Source organism: Cherax quadricarinatus, chromosome 47, assembly GCF_038502225.1.
Source record: "Cherax quadricarinatus isolate ZL_2023a chromosome 47, ASM3850222v1, whole genome shotgun sequence".
Taxonomy (NCBI): Eukaryota; Metazoa; Arthropoda; class Malacostraca; order Decapoda; family Parastacidae; genus Cherax; species Cherax quadricarinatus.
In genome coordinates this window covers 869,640-883,715 of record NC_091338.1, presented here as the reverse complement: position 1 = coordinate 883,715, position 14,076 = coordinate 869,640, and the positions used below count along the sequence as shown (strand labels likewise).

The following is a 14,076-nucleotide window of genomic DNA, read 5'->3' as shown; positions in this document are numbered from 1 at the left end:
CTTTCCTGTATTCACCTTTAATTTTCTTCTTTTGCACACCCTACCAAATTCATCCACCAATCTCTGCAACTTCTCTTCAGAATCTCCCAAGAGCACAGTGTCATCAGCAAAGAGCAGCTGTGACAACTCCCACTTTGTGTGTGATTCTTTATCTTTTAACTCCACGCCTCTTGCCAAGACCCTCGCATTTACTTCTCTTACAACCCCATCTATAAATATATTAAACAACCACGGTGACATCACACATCCTTGTCTAAGGCCTACTTTTACTGGGAAAAAATTTCCCTCTTTCCTACATACTCTAACTTGAGCCTCACTATCCTCGTAAAAACTCTTCACTGCTTTCAGTAACCTACCTCCTACACCATACACTTGCAACATCTGCCACATTGCCCCCCTATCCACCCTGTCATACGCCTTTTCCAAATCCATAAATGCCACAAAGACCTCTTTAGCCTTATCTAAATACTGTTCACTTATATGTTTCACTGTAAACACCTGGTCCACACACCCCCTACCTTTCCTAAAGCCTCCTTGTTCATCTGCTATCCTATTCTCCGTCTTACTCTTAATTCTTTCAATTATAACTCTACCATACACTTTACCAGGTACACTCAACAGACTTATCCCCCTATAATTTTTGCACTCTCTTTTATCCCCTTTGCCTTTATACAAAGGAACTATGCATGCTCTCTGCCAATCCCTAGGTACCTTACCCTCTTCCATACATTTATTAAATAATTGCACCAACCACTCCAAAACTATATCCCCACCTGCTTTTAACATTTTTATCTTTATCCCATCAATCCCGGCTGCCTTACCCCCTTTCATTTTACCTACTGCCTCACGAACTTCCCCCACACTCACAACTGGCTCTTCCTCACTCCTACAAGATGTTATTCCTCCTTGCCCTATACACGAAATCACAGCTTCCCTATCTTCATCAACATTTAACAATTCCTCAATATGATTATAATAACAATATTTTTTGAAGAGATTTGTTTTGCTAAAAGATGATAACTTTGGATTGTGAAAACCAATATATATTTTAACACCAGCCATCTCCCACCAAGGTAGAGGTGACCTCTCACCATCACTCACTCCATCACTATCTTGCCAAAGACATGGCAATACTACAGTTCAGATGCCCCTCCAAACACCAATATCCCCACCCCTCCTTCAGGGTGCAGACACTGTACTTCCCTCCTCCAGGACTCAAGTCCTGCTAACTGATTTCCTTGAATCCCTTCACAAATATTATCTTACTCACACTCCAACAACTCATCAAGTCATAAAAACTACTTGCCTCAACTCACCCCTATCTAACATGCTCACACATGCCTGTTTGATGTCCAAGCCCATCGCATACAAAACCTTCTTTACCTCTCTCCCTCCAAACTTTCCTAGGACAACCCTCTACCCTACCTTTACTCCACCACAGATTTATGCACCCTCCAAGTCATCTATTTTGCTCCATCCACTCTTAATGTCCATATCACCTAAACCCCTCCTCAGCTCTCTGGATAATCCTTTTAGTAACCCAGTACCTCCTAATCTCCAAACTCTAAATTCTCTACATAATATTCACACCATACATTGCCCACAAACATGACATCTCCACTGTCTCCAGCCTCCTCGCTGCAATATTCATAAACGATGCTTCACACCCATACGAGTGTTGGTACCATTATACTCTCGTACATTTTCCCAGTTTGCCTCCATGGATAATGTTGTCTCCACAGAAATCTCTCCCTTGTCAATTCTATGGTTCACATTGTCTTTCAAAGACCTGACTGCCAACAAGTTCATTCCTAAATATCTGAACATATTCACTGCCACAATACACTCTCCTTCCAATCTGACATCCAGTCTTTCATTACCTAATGTTTTTGTTACCCTCATCACCTTATTCTTTTCTCTGTTTGCTTTAAATTTCCTTCTTTACATACCCTTCCAAATTTATTCACCAACCTTTGTAACTACTCTCAGAATCTCCCAAAAGCACCAAGTCCTTGGAAAAAGGTTTTATTCAGGATATTTCTAACCCCTATACATTGATATTTTGAATACACTATGTAGCTCATTTTCCCAGTTAATACTAATGGCTTCTTCAGTAAAGTTCTGTACAGTACTGATATTTGACTGCACAGTCTAAACTATGTTTTCTTAATTTATTGTTGTGTTTTAGATATGTTTGTGATGAGGAAAGAAGGGTACAGTTCAGATGTTTTCTCAGAGAATATTACATCTTTCAGGAATAAAAGTCATGAGGAATTATCTATAAAAGGGAAGTGGTGTGCTATGCAAGAGGTCATTAAATACATGTACCTTCTCTGAAACAATCTGGTTGGTTAGCCACCATGCGAGCAATAAGTGTTGGGCCATTGGTCACATGGAGAAGAGCTTCTGCAACTTCCGCTGGAGGTAATAATGCTGGCAATTCTGCCAAGGCAATACACAACACATCACTCACTTCTTCTAAGTAACATGGGTTATCAAACAGCTCTGAGGATTTGTGGTAAAAGTCCTGCCGAGGCTCCCGAATCTGTGGAATGGAAAGACAAATTTTAGTTTATGGTTATAGGTAAGTTTATTAAGGTATACACAAATACAGTCACATAAATTATCATACGTAGCAGAATATGTGTAGAGAACCTAGGATAACCAAAACAAGTCAGACAGAGTGACTTATTTCCACTGGGGTCCTGAAAAACCAAGGTAAAATAACATTCAAATTCAAATCTTTATTTCTTTGCATAGTTTACCATGTGTGACTGACATGTTATAAGGAGTCTATTTCTATGCATAGTTTACAATTGGTAATTACAATACAGCCTCTCCTCACTTAACGACGGAGTTCCGTTCCTAAGACTATGTTAGTAAACGAATTTGTTGCTAAGTGAGAAGCCTACTATAATGGTAGTGGGTGTGTGTCAACTATCTTTGATATTGTTGTAATGTCATCACTGCACCATTTATAACATTTCTGGTATATACTTTTAAATGTTTATACAGTAGTGTAGTGTACAGTAGGGCCCCACTTATACGGCGGGTTAGGTTCCAGGCTGTCGCCGGAAAGCAGACATCGCCGGAATGCAGAATGCCATTTTTTTCTATGTATAAATGCATATAAATGCCAGACAAGTTTACGCTAAATTATATTAAGTTAGTAATAGAACTAGGCATTAAAAACACACAAAGTAAAATACATTCACAGTACATTCATTACTTATCTTAAAGTATTTGTAATCTTAATGTAGGGAGAGAGGCAAGTAGTATTTATTTGTCAGGTGCAGGTAGCCCAGATGTAGGTAGCCCTGGCTCCCCGTCTCATACTTAATATACGACATTTAAAACATTCCAGAGAAGTAAAATACACATACAGTACACTCATTATTTACCTTAAAATATGTGTAGTCTTAATATAGGAAGAGAGGTGAGTAGTGTTTATTTGTAGGAAGTCAGTGTATGTAGCCGGTAGGTGTAGCCCGCCTGGGCTACATCTACCGGCTACCTACACTGTGGCCCAGAGCCATATTATTAACATCGACATACCTTGTTTACTGAATTTAATCATTTCTAACAACTACCTTTAGATGCCATCATAAACAAAGGGAGAAGTAATGAATAATTCATGCTGAAAATTGTAAACAAAAGTGAAGTGGGGGAGTGGCTGGGCCAAACGCAGATTCATACACGTTTTCTCTGATGGCTGAGCAGAGAAAACGTAATGTTGTCCCTCCACCCGGCTACCACACAGCTCTACAAGTATTATTATCAGAGCACATATAAAATATGCAATAAATGCCAGACAACAAGTTTACATTAACTTATATTAAGTTAGCAATATTATTATTATTATAATCAAGGGGGAAGCGCTAAACCCGTAGGGCTATACAGCGCCTGGGGGAGGGATGTGGAAGGCATTCAGGCTTAACTCGGGGAACTGGAGGACAGATCCAATTCCCTAAATCAAGACCCCCTCACCAACATCAAAGTTAATAATAGAAATAGGCATTAAAAACACAATAAAAGGTAATATACACACAGAGTACACTTATTATTTACCTTAAAATATTAATATTAATGTGTGAGAGGTGAGTGGCAGGGTGTTCATTAAATAAAATCAGAATGGCACACCATCATCCTCTAACTTGGCACCTAAAGCAAGAGGCTTACGACTTCTCTTTTTATCACAGCTAACCTTAGACGCCATCATCAATGAGAGCCAACTAGTTAACGAAAGAGTAAACGAGAGAGAGAATGAGATACAGAGTTGAGACAATGTAAGAACACAAACTGAACAGGTAGTGGGCGATCACTTGGTCAGGCGAAATAAATGCGTATTAATATGTGTCTACTTTCAGTTCATTCGCGTACGTTTGTAAGAGTTTGTAAAACATTTACCTCAATATTTTTTTATTATAATAATAATTATAATTAGATAAGGCTAAAGAGGTCTTTGTGGCATTTATGGATTTGGAAAAGGCGTATGACAGGGTGGATAGGGGGGCAATGTGGCAGATGTTGCAAGTGTATGGTGTAGGAGGTAGGTTACTGAAAGCAGTGAAGAGTTTTTACGAGGATAGTGAGGCTCAAGTTAGAGTATGTAGGAAAGAGGGGAATTTTTTCCCAGTAAAAGTAGGCCTTAGACAAGGATGTGTGATGTCACCGTGGTTGTTTAATATATTTATAGATGGGGTTGTAAGAGAAGTAAATGCGAGGGTCTTGGCAAGAGGCGTGGAGTTAAAAGATAAAGAATCACACACAAAGTGGGAGTTGTCACAGCTGCTCTTTGCTGATGACACTGTGCTCTTGGGAGATTCTGAAGAGAAGTTGCAGAGATTGGTGGATGAATTTGGTAGGGTGTGCAAAAGAAGAAAATTAAAGGTGAATACAGGAAAGAGTAAGGTTATGAGGATAACAAAAAGATTAGGTGATGAAAGATTGAATATCAGATTGGAGGGAGAGAGTATGGAGGAGGTGAACGTATTCAGATATTTGGGAGTGGACGTGTCAGCGGATGGGTCTATGAAAGATGAGGTGAATCATAGAATTGATGAGGGAAAAAGAGTGAGTGGTGCACTTAGGAGTCTGTGGAGACAAAGAACTTTGTCCTTGGAGGCAAAGAGGGGAATGTATGAGAGTATAGTTTTACCAACGCTCTTATATGGGTGTGAAGCGTGGGTGATGAATGTTGCAGCGAGGAGAAGGCTGGAGGCAGTGGAGATGTCATGTCTGAGGGCAATGTGTGGTGTGAATATAATGCAGAGAATTCGTAGTTTGGAAGTTAGGAGGAGGTGCGGGATTACCAAAACTGTTGTCCAGAGGGCTGAGGAAGGGTTGTTGAGGTGGTTCGGACATGTAGAGAGAATGGAGCGAAACAGAATGACTTCAAGAGTGTATCAGTCTGTAGTGGAAGGAAGGCGGGGTAGGGGTCGGCCTAGGAAGGGTTGGAGGGAGGGGGTAAAGGAGGTTTTGTGTGCGAGGGGCTTGGACTTCCAGCAGGCATGCGTGAGCGTGTTTGATAGGAGTGAATGGAGACAAATGGTTTTTAATACTTGACGTGCTGTTGGAGTGTGAGCAAAGTAACATTTATGAAGGGATTCAGGGAAACCGGCAGGCCGGACTTGAGTCCTGGAGATGGGAAGTACAGTGCCTGCACTCTGAAGGAGGGGTGTTAATGTTGCAGTTTAAAAACTGTAGTGTAAAGCACCCTTCTGGCAAGACAGTGATGGAGTGAATGATGGTGAAAGTTTTTCTTTTTCGGGCCACCCTGCCTTGGTGGGAATCGGCCGGTGTGATAATAAAAAAAAATAAGATAATAAAATAATTACCTCACAATACAAATACTCTTATATTGTGTACAAGTTGTACAAGTTAGTACAGAATAAACAAACAGCAACACACCATTTTTAGTGAATGAAGATAATAATAATAATAATAATAATAATAATAATAATAATAATAATAATATTATTATTATTATAATAAAAAGCACTAAACCCACAAGGGTCGTGAATTGTTATATATACATGTAGAGTAAAGGCATACGAAAAGAATATTTTTCTACAGTTATCCTCCAGTTTGACTAGAGAAAACGTAATTCTTCCGACACCACCTACACAGCAGCTTTGTAAACAAATCTCACATTTACGTCAATTTTTATTCTGCGAGTGTATGTATCATGTTTATATGCTATGTAACAGTTTTCATATATAATTTTGAGGAAAATATCATAGATGGATTAATGAAAATGCCTATAATAATGTAAAATAAGACATTTAGTGTGCCCAAGAGTGATTATTATTACGTAGTATTGGCGTCATGAGTAGAGAGACTTAACGATTTTAATGTGTATCTGCACACCAGCACAGTGTGTAAGTATATTTAGGTACAGGTACACATAAGTATAATTATCAGAGTACATATAAAATACGCAGTGGCTTTAAAAACTTGAAATTTTGGAAAATTTCCTGACATAATAGATGTGGTCACGGAGAATGTAAACAAACCGGGTGGGGGGTGCCGTTTTGAAAGACCGCTTGCCGTATAGCAAATTTTGGTCATAATTTGACATCGCCATATTAGCGGAACGCCGTAAGGCGGGGCCCTACTGTATATTGTAATAAAAAGAATAAAGGAAATCAGCTCTAATATACATTACTTAGGCATGCATACTGGTCAGAGAGCCTGTCGTAAGCTCGAGGCGTCGGTAAACGAGTACGTTGCTAAGTGAGGAGAAGCTGTATTGATTTGCTAAGTGCAAAGAAAGCCACTATCATGCCGAGGCATTTTGGGCAGCCTGAATCACAAAATTCTTCCACCTATTTGAAAAAGCATTCTTAATGATTTCATATGTGTATATACAATATATCAAAACCAAACAGACAATAAATGTATATGCAGAAGCAATCTGCATTTAATTATTATTACACAAGGAAAATCATTATCACTTGACTGTAAATTAATACATACTGTATTCTATACATAAAAAAGAAGCCTAAATCACATCATGTATTAAATTATTACAGTGGACCCCCGCATAACGATCACCTCCGAATGCGACCAATTATGTAAGTGTATTTATGTAAGTGCGTTTGTACGTGTATGTTTGGGGGTCTGAAATGGACTAATCTACTTCACAATATTCCTTATGGGAACAAATTCGGTCAGTACTGGCACCTGAACATACTTCTGGAGTGAAAAAATATCGTTAACCGGGGGTCCACTGTATTTTCATGATAAAGTACTAAATATGTAGGACAATGAGAGGTACAGCACTATGATCATGTTTGATCTAGGGGAAAAAGGAATGAAGCTCAAATTCTTTTAAAAAGACCCCTTCACTGAAATGATATAATGTATTAATGATATACATAAAAAAAAAATGTGAGGAAGTGAGGGGATAAAGACTAGTTCCTTACAAGAGTGAAGCTGCCTACTTACAGTGCTGGTTTATGAATAAAATGTTTACAATTCAACATGTTCACAAGCAAAGCTACTGAGCAATTTATCCATGGAAACAATCATGTGAAATAAGGAAAGAAAATCATATTTGCACTTGTATGATCTGATTTTTAATAAAGAGCCTAAATCATACATCGTTTACTGGATTGAGGAGCAGAAGGGGGAGGTATGTGACTCTTGGCTTGTAAAATGTGATGATCATGAATTTAGCCATCTCATCACAATAATCCTCATCACTGCTTTGAATAACTATGGAATTTCAACATTAACCCTTAAACTGTCCAAACGTACATCTACGATTGCTCGCGTAGTGCTCTGAACGTAGATCTACGTTTTTTACATTGTTATGGAGAAAATTAAGGTCAGAGCACTACGCGAGTAAACGTAGAGCTACATTTGGACAGTTTATAACAAAAAAAGGCACAATACCGTGACTGGAACGATGCACAAATAACCTGCACATAAAAGAGAGAAGCTCACGATGACGTTTCGGTCAGACTTGGACCGAGTCAGACCGAAACGTCGCCGTAAGCTTCTCTCTTTTATGTGCGGGTTATTTGTGTATTGGACAGTTTAAGGGTTAAAGTTATCAGATAAATAAAGTAATTACTGAAATATGGGCAAGTGCACTTATAACCCAGTCTTCATTTATCTCCTTCTCATGAATTAAAATAAAGTATGAAAACTTTGCATCCTTAAGCATATATTTTACATACTTAAACAAGAAAACCACATAAACTTACTTGAGCCATGACCAGAAGAATCTCAGAGAGAAGTAGTCGCAATCTCCGTGTGGGATCTGAACATTCAAACTCCAGGGCAAGGCCGTTAGCAAGATTCTGAACGAGAACACTTTCATTTTGATTGCCGCCACCTAGCTTCTGCCTGCAATTATTTAATTTGGATAATTACCACAAAATGGAAACCTGTAATTGTTTTACATGATGGTTGGATTGCTGGTGTCTTTTTCTGTCTCGTAAACATGCAAGATTTCAGGTACGTCTTCCTACTTCTACTTACACTTACGTTACACTACACATACATGTACAAGCATATACACACACACTCCTCTGGGTTTTCTTCTCTATTCTTACTAGTTCTTGTTCTTGTTTATTTCCTCTTATCTCCATGAGGAAGTGGAACAGAATTCTTCCTCCATAAGTAATGCATGTCGTAAGAGGTGACTAAAATGCCGGGAGGAAGGGGCTAGTAACCCCTTTTCCTGTATACATTACTGAATTTATAAAGAAAAGCTTTCATTTTTCTTTTTGGGCCACTCTGCCTCGGTGGGATATAACCAGTGCATTGAAAGAAAGAAGAATAATTACCACAAACAATTAGCTACTGATACACACACAAAATATTTCACTTTTGCTAAATGTATATTCCTAATTTATACAGCAGTATTACCAATTCTGAAGAGACAAAGCTATCTATATGGTCTGCATAAAACCATCCTTGTGCAACCCACCATTTAATATAACATGAGAGAGAGAAAAATATAACAAGGTAAATGAGGGAACTATTTTTGAAAAGTGGCTGAGATGATAAGAAAGTTATAGTAATTGAAGATGTCAACTATAAAAAAATAAACTGGGCAACCTATGAGGCTAAAACTGTAGATATATGGTCAACAGAGTGTCATAATATAAAAATTTTCTTTTCTTCATCAGTATATAAATGAAGTTACACAAGTAAGAAAATGTAGCATATCATCAATACTTCTAGATCCATTTCTCATACAGCGACAATTAAGAGTATGGAAGACCACTGCAGTATGTTTAATGACACATTCTAGGCATTTTTTTTCTCAAGTCCAACACATCTCAATTATACATTTGCTCAACTTGATTTTAAAGCAACACAAAGTTATAAGTTTAACACAACTCACTTGACTCTTCACCTTACTAACTCTCCTTGTACATATATGCTCACCTTCCTTCCTAATGTAATATTTTTGTGACTAGATAAAGCCCACTGTGTGGGCAAAACAAAGTACAAACTTTAATTTAGGCACAGGTACTCATAAATACAATTATCATACATAGTGTAAATTACCTAGGATAACCCAAAATAGTGACTTACTTCCACTGGGGTCAATAAAGGACTGCATTGTAATGTATCGTGTGTCTCTTTGTACATCATATCAGCATTTTATACCATTTACCTCCATTGTGTTTTATGTATACTTGATTAAATCATGGACAAAACCTTGTAACAGTAAAAAAAAAAAAAAAAAATTCCTCCATCTGTTAGTTTATGTCATCATCTCACAATTAAGATTATAGAAGTTGAGGGTAGCTACAATTCCTTGAATCAAGACTACTTTACCAGCACCAAAGTACCTTCCTGGGAAGGCTTAAAGACCACAGAAAAAGAAATATCGTAATGTTGCCACATTATTATTACAATCAAAACTAAGCACTAAACCCACAAGGGTCATACAGTGCTGCACATGTTGGCTGCCTGGAATACATCTCACAAGTCTTTGTGTTCATCTGCTGTAATGTGACATTTTGTTCTTATACCATTATAATACGTTAACTTTTCTTAATGACCAACTGTTGTATATATAGATTACATATGTATTATCACAGTCAGTAGGACAAGCTAAACCCATACGGGTCATACAGTGCCTTGATTATGGGAGGTTATCAGGCTTAATCCAAGGGAGGAGAGGGTAGCTCCAATTTCTTGAATCAAGAGCCCTTCACTGGTACCAAGGCAGCACATTTCCCCTTATAAGAGATGACTACGGTGTCCCGTGGCCTGGTAGGCAACTCTCTTGCCTCACACACTGAGCGTCTGTGGTTTGAGCCCTGACCGGGTGGAAAGATTGAGCATATTTCCGTAAGACACCTGCTGTCCCTGTTCACCTGGCAGTAAGTAGGTACTTGGGTGTTAGCCGACTGGTGTGGGATGCATCCTGGGGAACAAGAGTGAAGAACCCCAGGAGAGTATACCTGGAAGTAAGATAGACTCCTCAATGACCCACTGACTTTCTTGGGTTATCCTGGGTGGTTAACCATCCAGGTTAAAAATCAGATTATTATTATCACGGGGGAGTGCTAAACCCATAGGATTATACAGGACATGTTGGGGGGGGGTGGAAGGTATTCAGGCTCAATTCAGGGAACCGGAGCACAGATCCAATTCCCTAAATCAAGAGCCCCTCACCAGCATCAAGGATCTAAAATCCAAACAAAAATGATCTCTAACCCAGCATATATTCTACAGAGAAATATCTTATCCCTCACCTTAACTGTTGTTCTTTCTTAACATCAACCTCAAGCGCCGGGAAGTCTATAGAGAGAAGAGCTACGAGAGAATTAACCACTTCTATGCCAGAGAGGATCCTGAGGATGACCTTCCTACCGGCGATACACTCCTCAGAGTGATCCAGGGGGGCGATGAGGCTCATCCTGACCAGACACGGCAGGATGGGTCTTATCTCATCTTCGCGGCAGCATGCTAGAGTGTGTATATCACTCTTTTCTATGGCTTTGAACACCCGCGGGGAGACAGGCGCGGCGAAGGGCATGACGTGGGAGAGTTCTCCACCACCACCACCAGCAGCAACAACAACACAACAAGTTATTATTGTTGGATTTAAGGGTCAATACCACCTCAGGGATCTTAACTATGCAAATTTATTCAGATATACATAAATACAGTTACATAGATTATCATACATAGCAGCATATGTGTAAAGAACCTGGGATAACTCAAAAAAGTCAGACAAAGTGGCTCATTTCCATGATCCATGACCATGTAAGTTTATTCAGGTACAGGTACCTGTTGTTAGGTAAGACACATTTGCAACAGTTAGGTATCTTTATTTCGAAACGTTTCGCCTACACAGTAGCCTACTGTGTAGGCGAAACGCTTCGAAATAAAGATACCTAACTGTTGCATATGTATCTTACCTAACAACCTGTCGGTATTTTATACCATTTTAATATTCACAGGTACCTGTACCTGAGTGAACTTATTTAAACTTTAAAAGTTATATGTGTACCTGTACCTGTATCTGAGGCTCAGGTACACATAAATACAGTTACATAAATTATCATACATAGCAGCACATGTGCAAGCTACCTAGGATAACCCAAAAAAAGTCAGACAAAGTGACTTATTTCCATCGGGGTCTACGATGCCCCGTGGCCTGCTGGCAAAAGATCTCTCTTCACACGGTGAGGGTTCGATTCCCGGCGAAGGGGTGGAAACATCAGACGTGTTACCGGTTGTCTATGCTCCCCATCAGTAAAATGGATACCTGGGTGTTAGTCAACTGGTATGGGTCGCATCCTGGGGAAAAACTGACCTAATTTGCCCGAAATGCTCTGCATACCAAGGGGCTTTCTATATAGTAGTATGTCATTGATATCAGCTAGGCCTGTATACCTTGTACATGTACTGGTAGTAAATAAAGATGTTATTATTATTATTATTATTATTATTATTATTATTATTATTATTATTATTATTATTATTATTATTATTATTATTATTACTACTACTACTACTACTACTACTGATTGTTTCCATTCAGGTTGTTAAGAGTCACTAAAGTGTACGCTTTATTGAGCCCTGCCAACCAGAAGTAGAAAAAATATGTTGTCTAAACACGGGTAAGAAATATAAAGGAGGCAATGTTTTCTTTGGAAAGAAAAACAGTAACATGAAAATTCCAAGTAAGATTAGATGGACCCAAAATCTGAACACCGGCAGAGCTGTGAGTCTCATAATGAAACCTCTTGTTCTTCATGTTGGGATTGTAAGGACCTCTGACAGCTTAAGGCGTACCAAAACTAATAATAATAATAAATAACAAAAAAGGCACAATACCGTGACTGGAACGATACACAAATAACCCGCACATAATAATAATAATAATAATAATAATAATAATAATAATAATAATAATAATAATAATAATAATAATAATAATAAAAATAATAATAATAATAATAATAATAATAATAATAATAATTGTTATTATTATTATTATCCAAAGGACCCCAATGGAAATAAGTCACTCTGACTATCTTGGGTTATCCTAGGTACTTTACACATATGCTGCTATGTACGATAATCTATGTAACTGTATTTGTGTATACCTAAATAAACTTACTTCCTTACATACTTACTTAATCGCCTAGCTTTGGTATAGAGTAAGTTGTCAGTGGTCCTTAAAATATCAACATGAAGAACAAGAGGCTTCATTATGAGACTCGTGGCTCTGCCGAGCGCTGTATAGCCCTTGTGGTTTACCGCTTCCTTTTGATTATAATAATAATCGTGGCTCTACCGGTGTTCAGATCTTTGGTCCATCTGATCTTACTTAGAAATTTCATGTTCCTGTTTCTCTTTCCAGTTACTTTACAGGACTAATGTGCACGGTGCAATACAGGTATACAATCTCGGGAAATTTTAAGTATCTCATTACCACTAAAAAAAACTGATTATTATTCGGTTGTAGTCTTATTCAATCACTGCTCATTCATCTGGTGGATGCAAAATGTGGCTACTGTCTCAACACTTTTGGCATAGAGGTGTTTCTAGAAGGTTAGTAAATAAGTTAATAATTAAGCTTATTTAGGCACAGCTATACTTAAGTACAATTATCACAGAGTGTAAATTACCTAGGGAAAAAAATGTGACTTATTTCCACTGGGTTTCTTGAAAACGTTGGATATCTAGTCACTCTAAGATATATTGCTCCAGTGTAAGGCGCTGTTTCTGTCCACTAACTTTGCATTTAATGTCACTGACATCTCTATACAAACCTTACTGCCAGAGACACAGCCCAGCCTTATTCTAGCAGCATCAACGTCTTGTAATGTGCTGACCTTGTTACATTCTCCGTTGTCATGTTTTACTAGACACATTTCAGAATGATGGACAACTGATCTGCTTATTCCTGTCTCTACTGTTCTCCTCTCCTCACACTTATTTAAGAGTTCTTTTCTGATAATGTTTTGAAAACTTCTGCTTAAGAAACCAAAATAATACTTTACATTCTCTGACTGGTGGTGTAGTAGCCTAGCTACTACACCACCAGTCAGTCTCAGTTTCAGAATGAATCAGTAGTGCACCAGCAGTGGTAAGCTTCAGGATGAACCAGAAGTGCACCAGCAGTAGTAAGAGAGCTTCAGGATGAACCAGTCGTGCACCAGCAGTGGTGAGGTTTAGAATGAACCAGCAGTGGTAAGAGCTTCAGGATGAACCAGTAGTGCACCAGCAGTGGTGAGAAATTCTACAGCAAGATATATTACTGCAGTGTAGATGGGCATTAAAGCATAGGTGCTAGGATATGTACTTAAGTCATTTGTCATAGATACAAAAATAAGAAGAGCTTTGTAAATGTTCCATGATTCCTTTTTAACTACTGCAAGATTATTTTTTTTATTACACATCAGCCGCTTCCCACCAAGGAAGGGTGACCAGAAATAGAAGAAACATTTTCATCGTCATTCATTCCATCACTGTCTTGCCAGAGGCACTCCTACACTACAGTTAAAAAACTGCAACATCAACACCCCTCCTTCTGAGTGCTGGCACTGTACTTCCCACCTCCAGGACTTAAGTCTGGCTAATCAGTTT

General features: G+C 38.5%; 1 protein-coding gene across 4 annotated transcripts in view; it reads right to left on the bottom strand.

Moving 5' to 3' along the window:
- Positions 1 to 11,073, bottom strand: part of IntS2 (integrator complex subunit 2) — a 34,214-nt gene extending 23,141 nt beyond the window's left edge. For 2 of the 4 annotated variants that reach the window (XM_053787842.2, XM_053787844.2), the window contains exons 1-3: positions 10,728 to 11,073; positions 8,214 to 8,355; positions 2,329 to 2,545 (exon numbers count right to left, since the gene is read on the bottom strand). In XM_053787842.2, the coding sequence (XP_053643817.1) occupies positions 2,329 to 2,545; positions 8,214 to 8,355; positions 10,728 to 11,011 (643 nt within the window). In that variant the 5' untranslated portion in view covers positions 11,012 to 11,073. The remainder of the gene's footprint in view (positions 1 to 2,328; positions 2,546 to 8,213; positions 8,356 to 10,727) is intronic. The other 2 variants (XM_053787843.2, XM_053787845.2) reach the window with 1 other exon arrangement.
- Between the last annotated feature and the right edge of the window lie 3,003 nt (positions 11,074 to 14,076).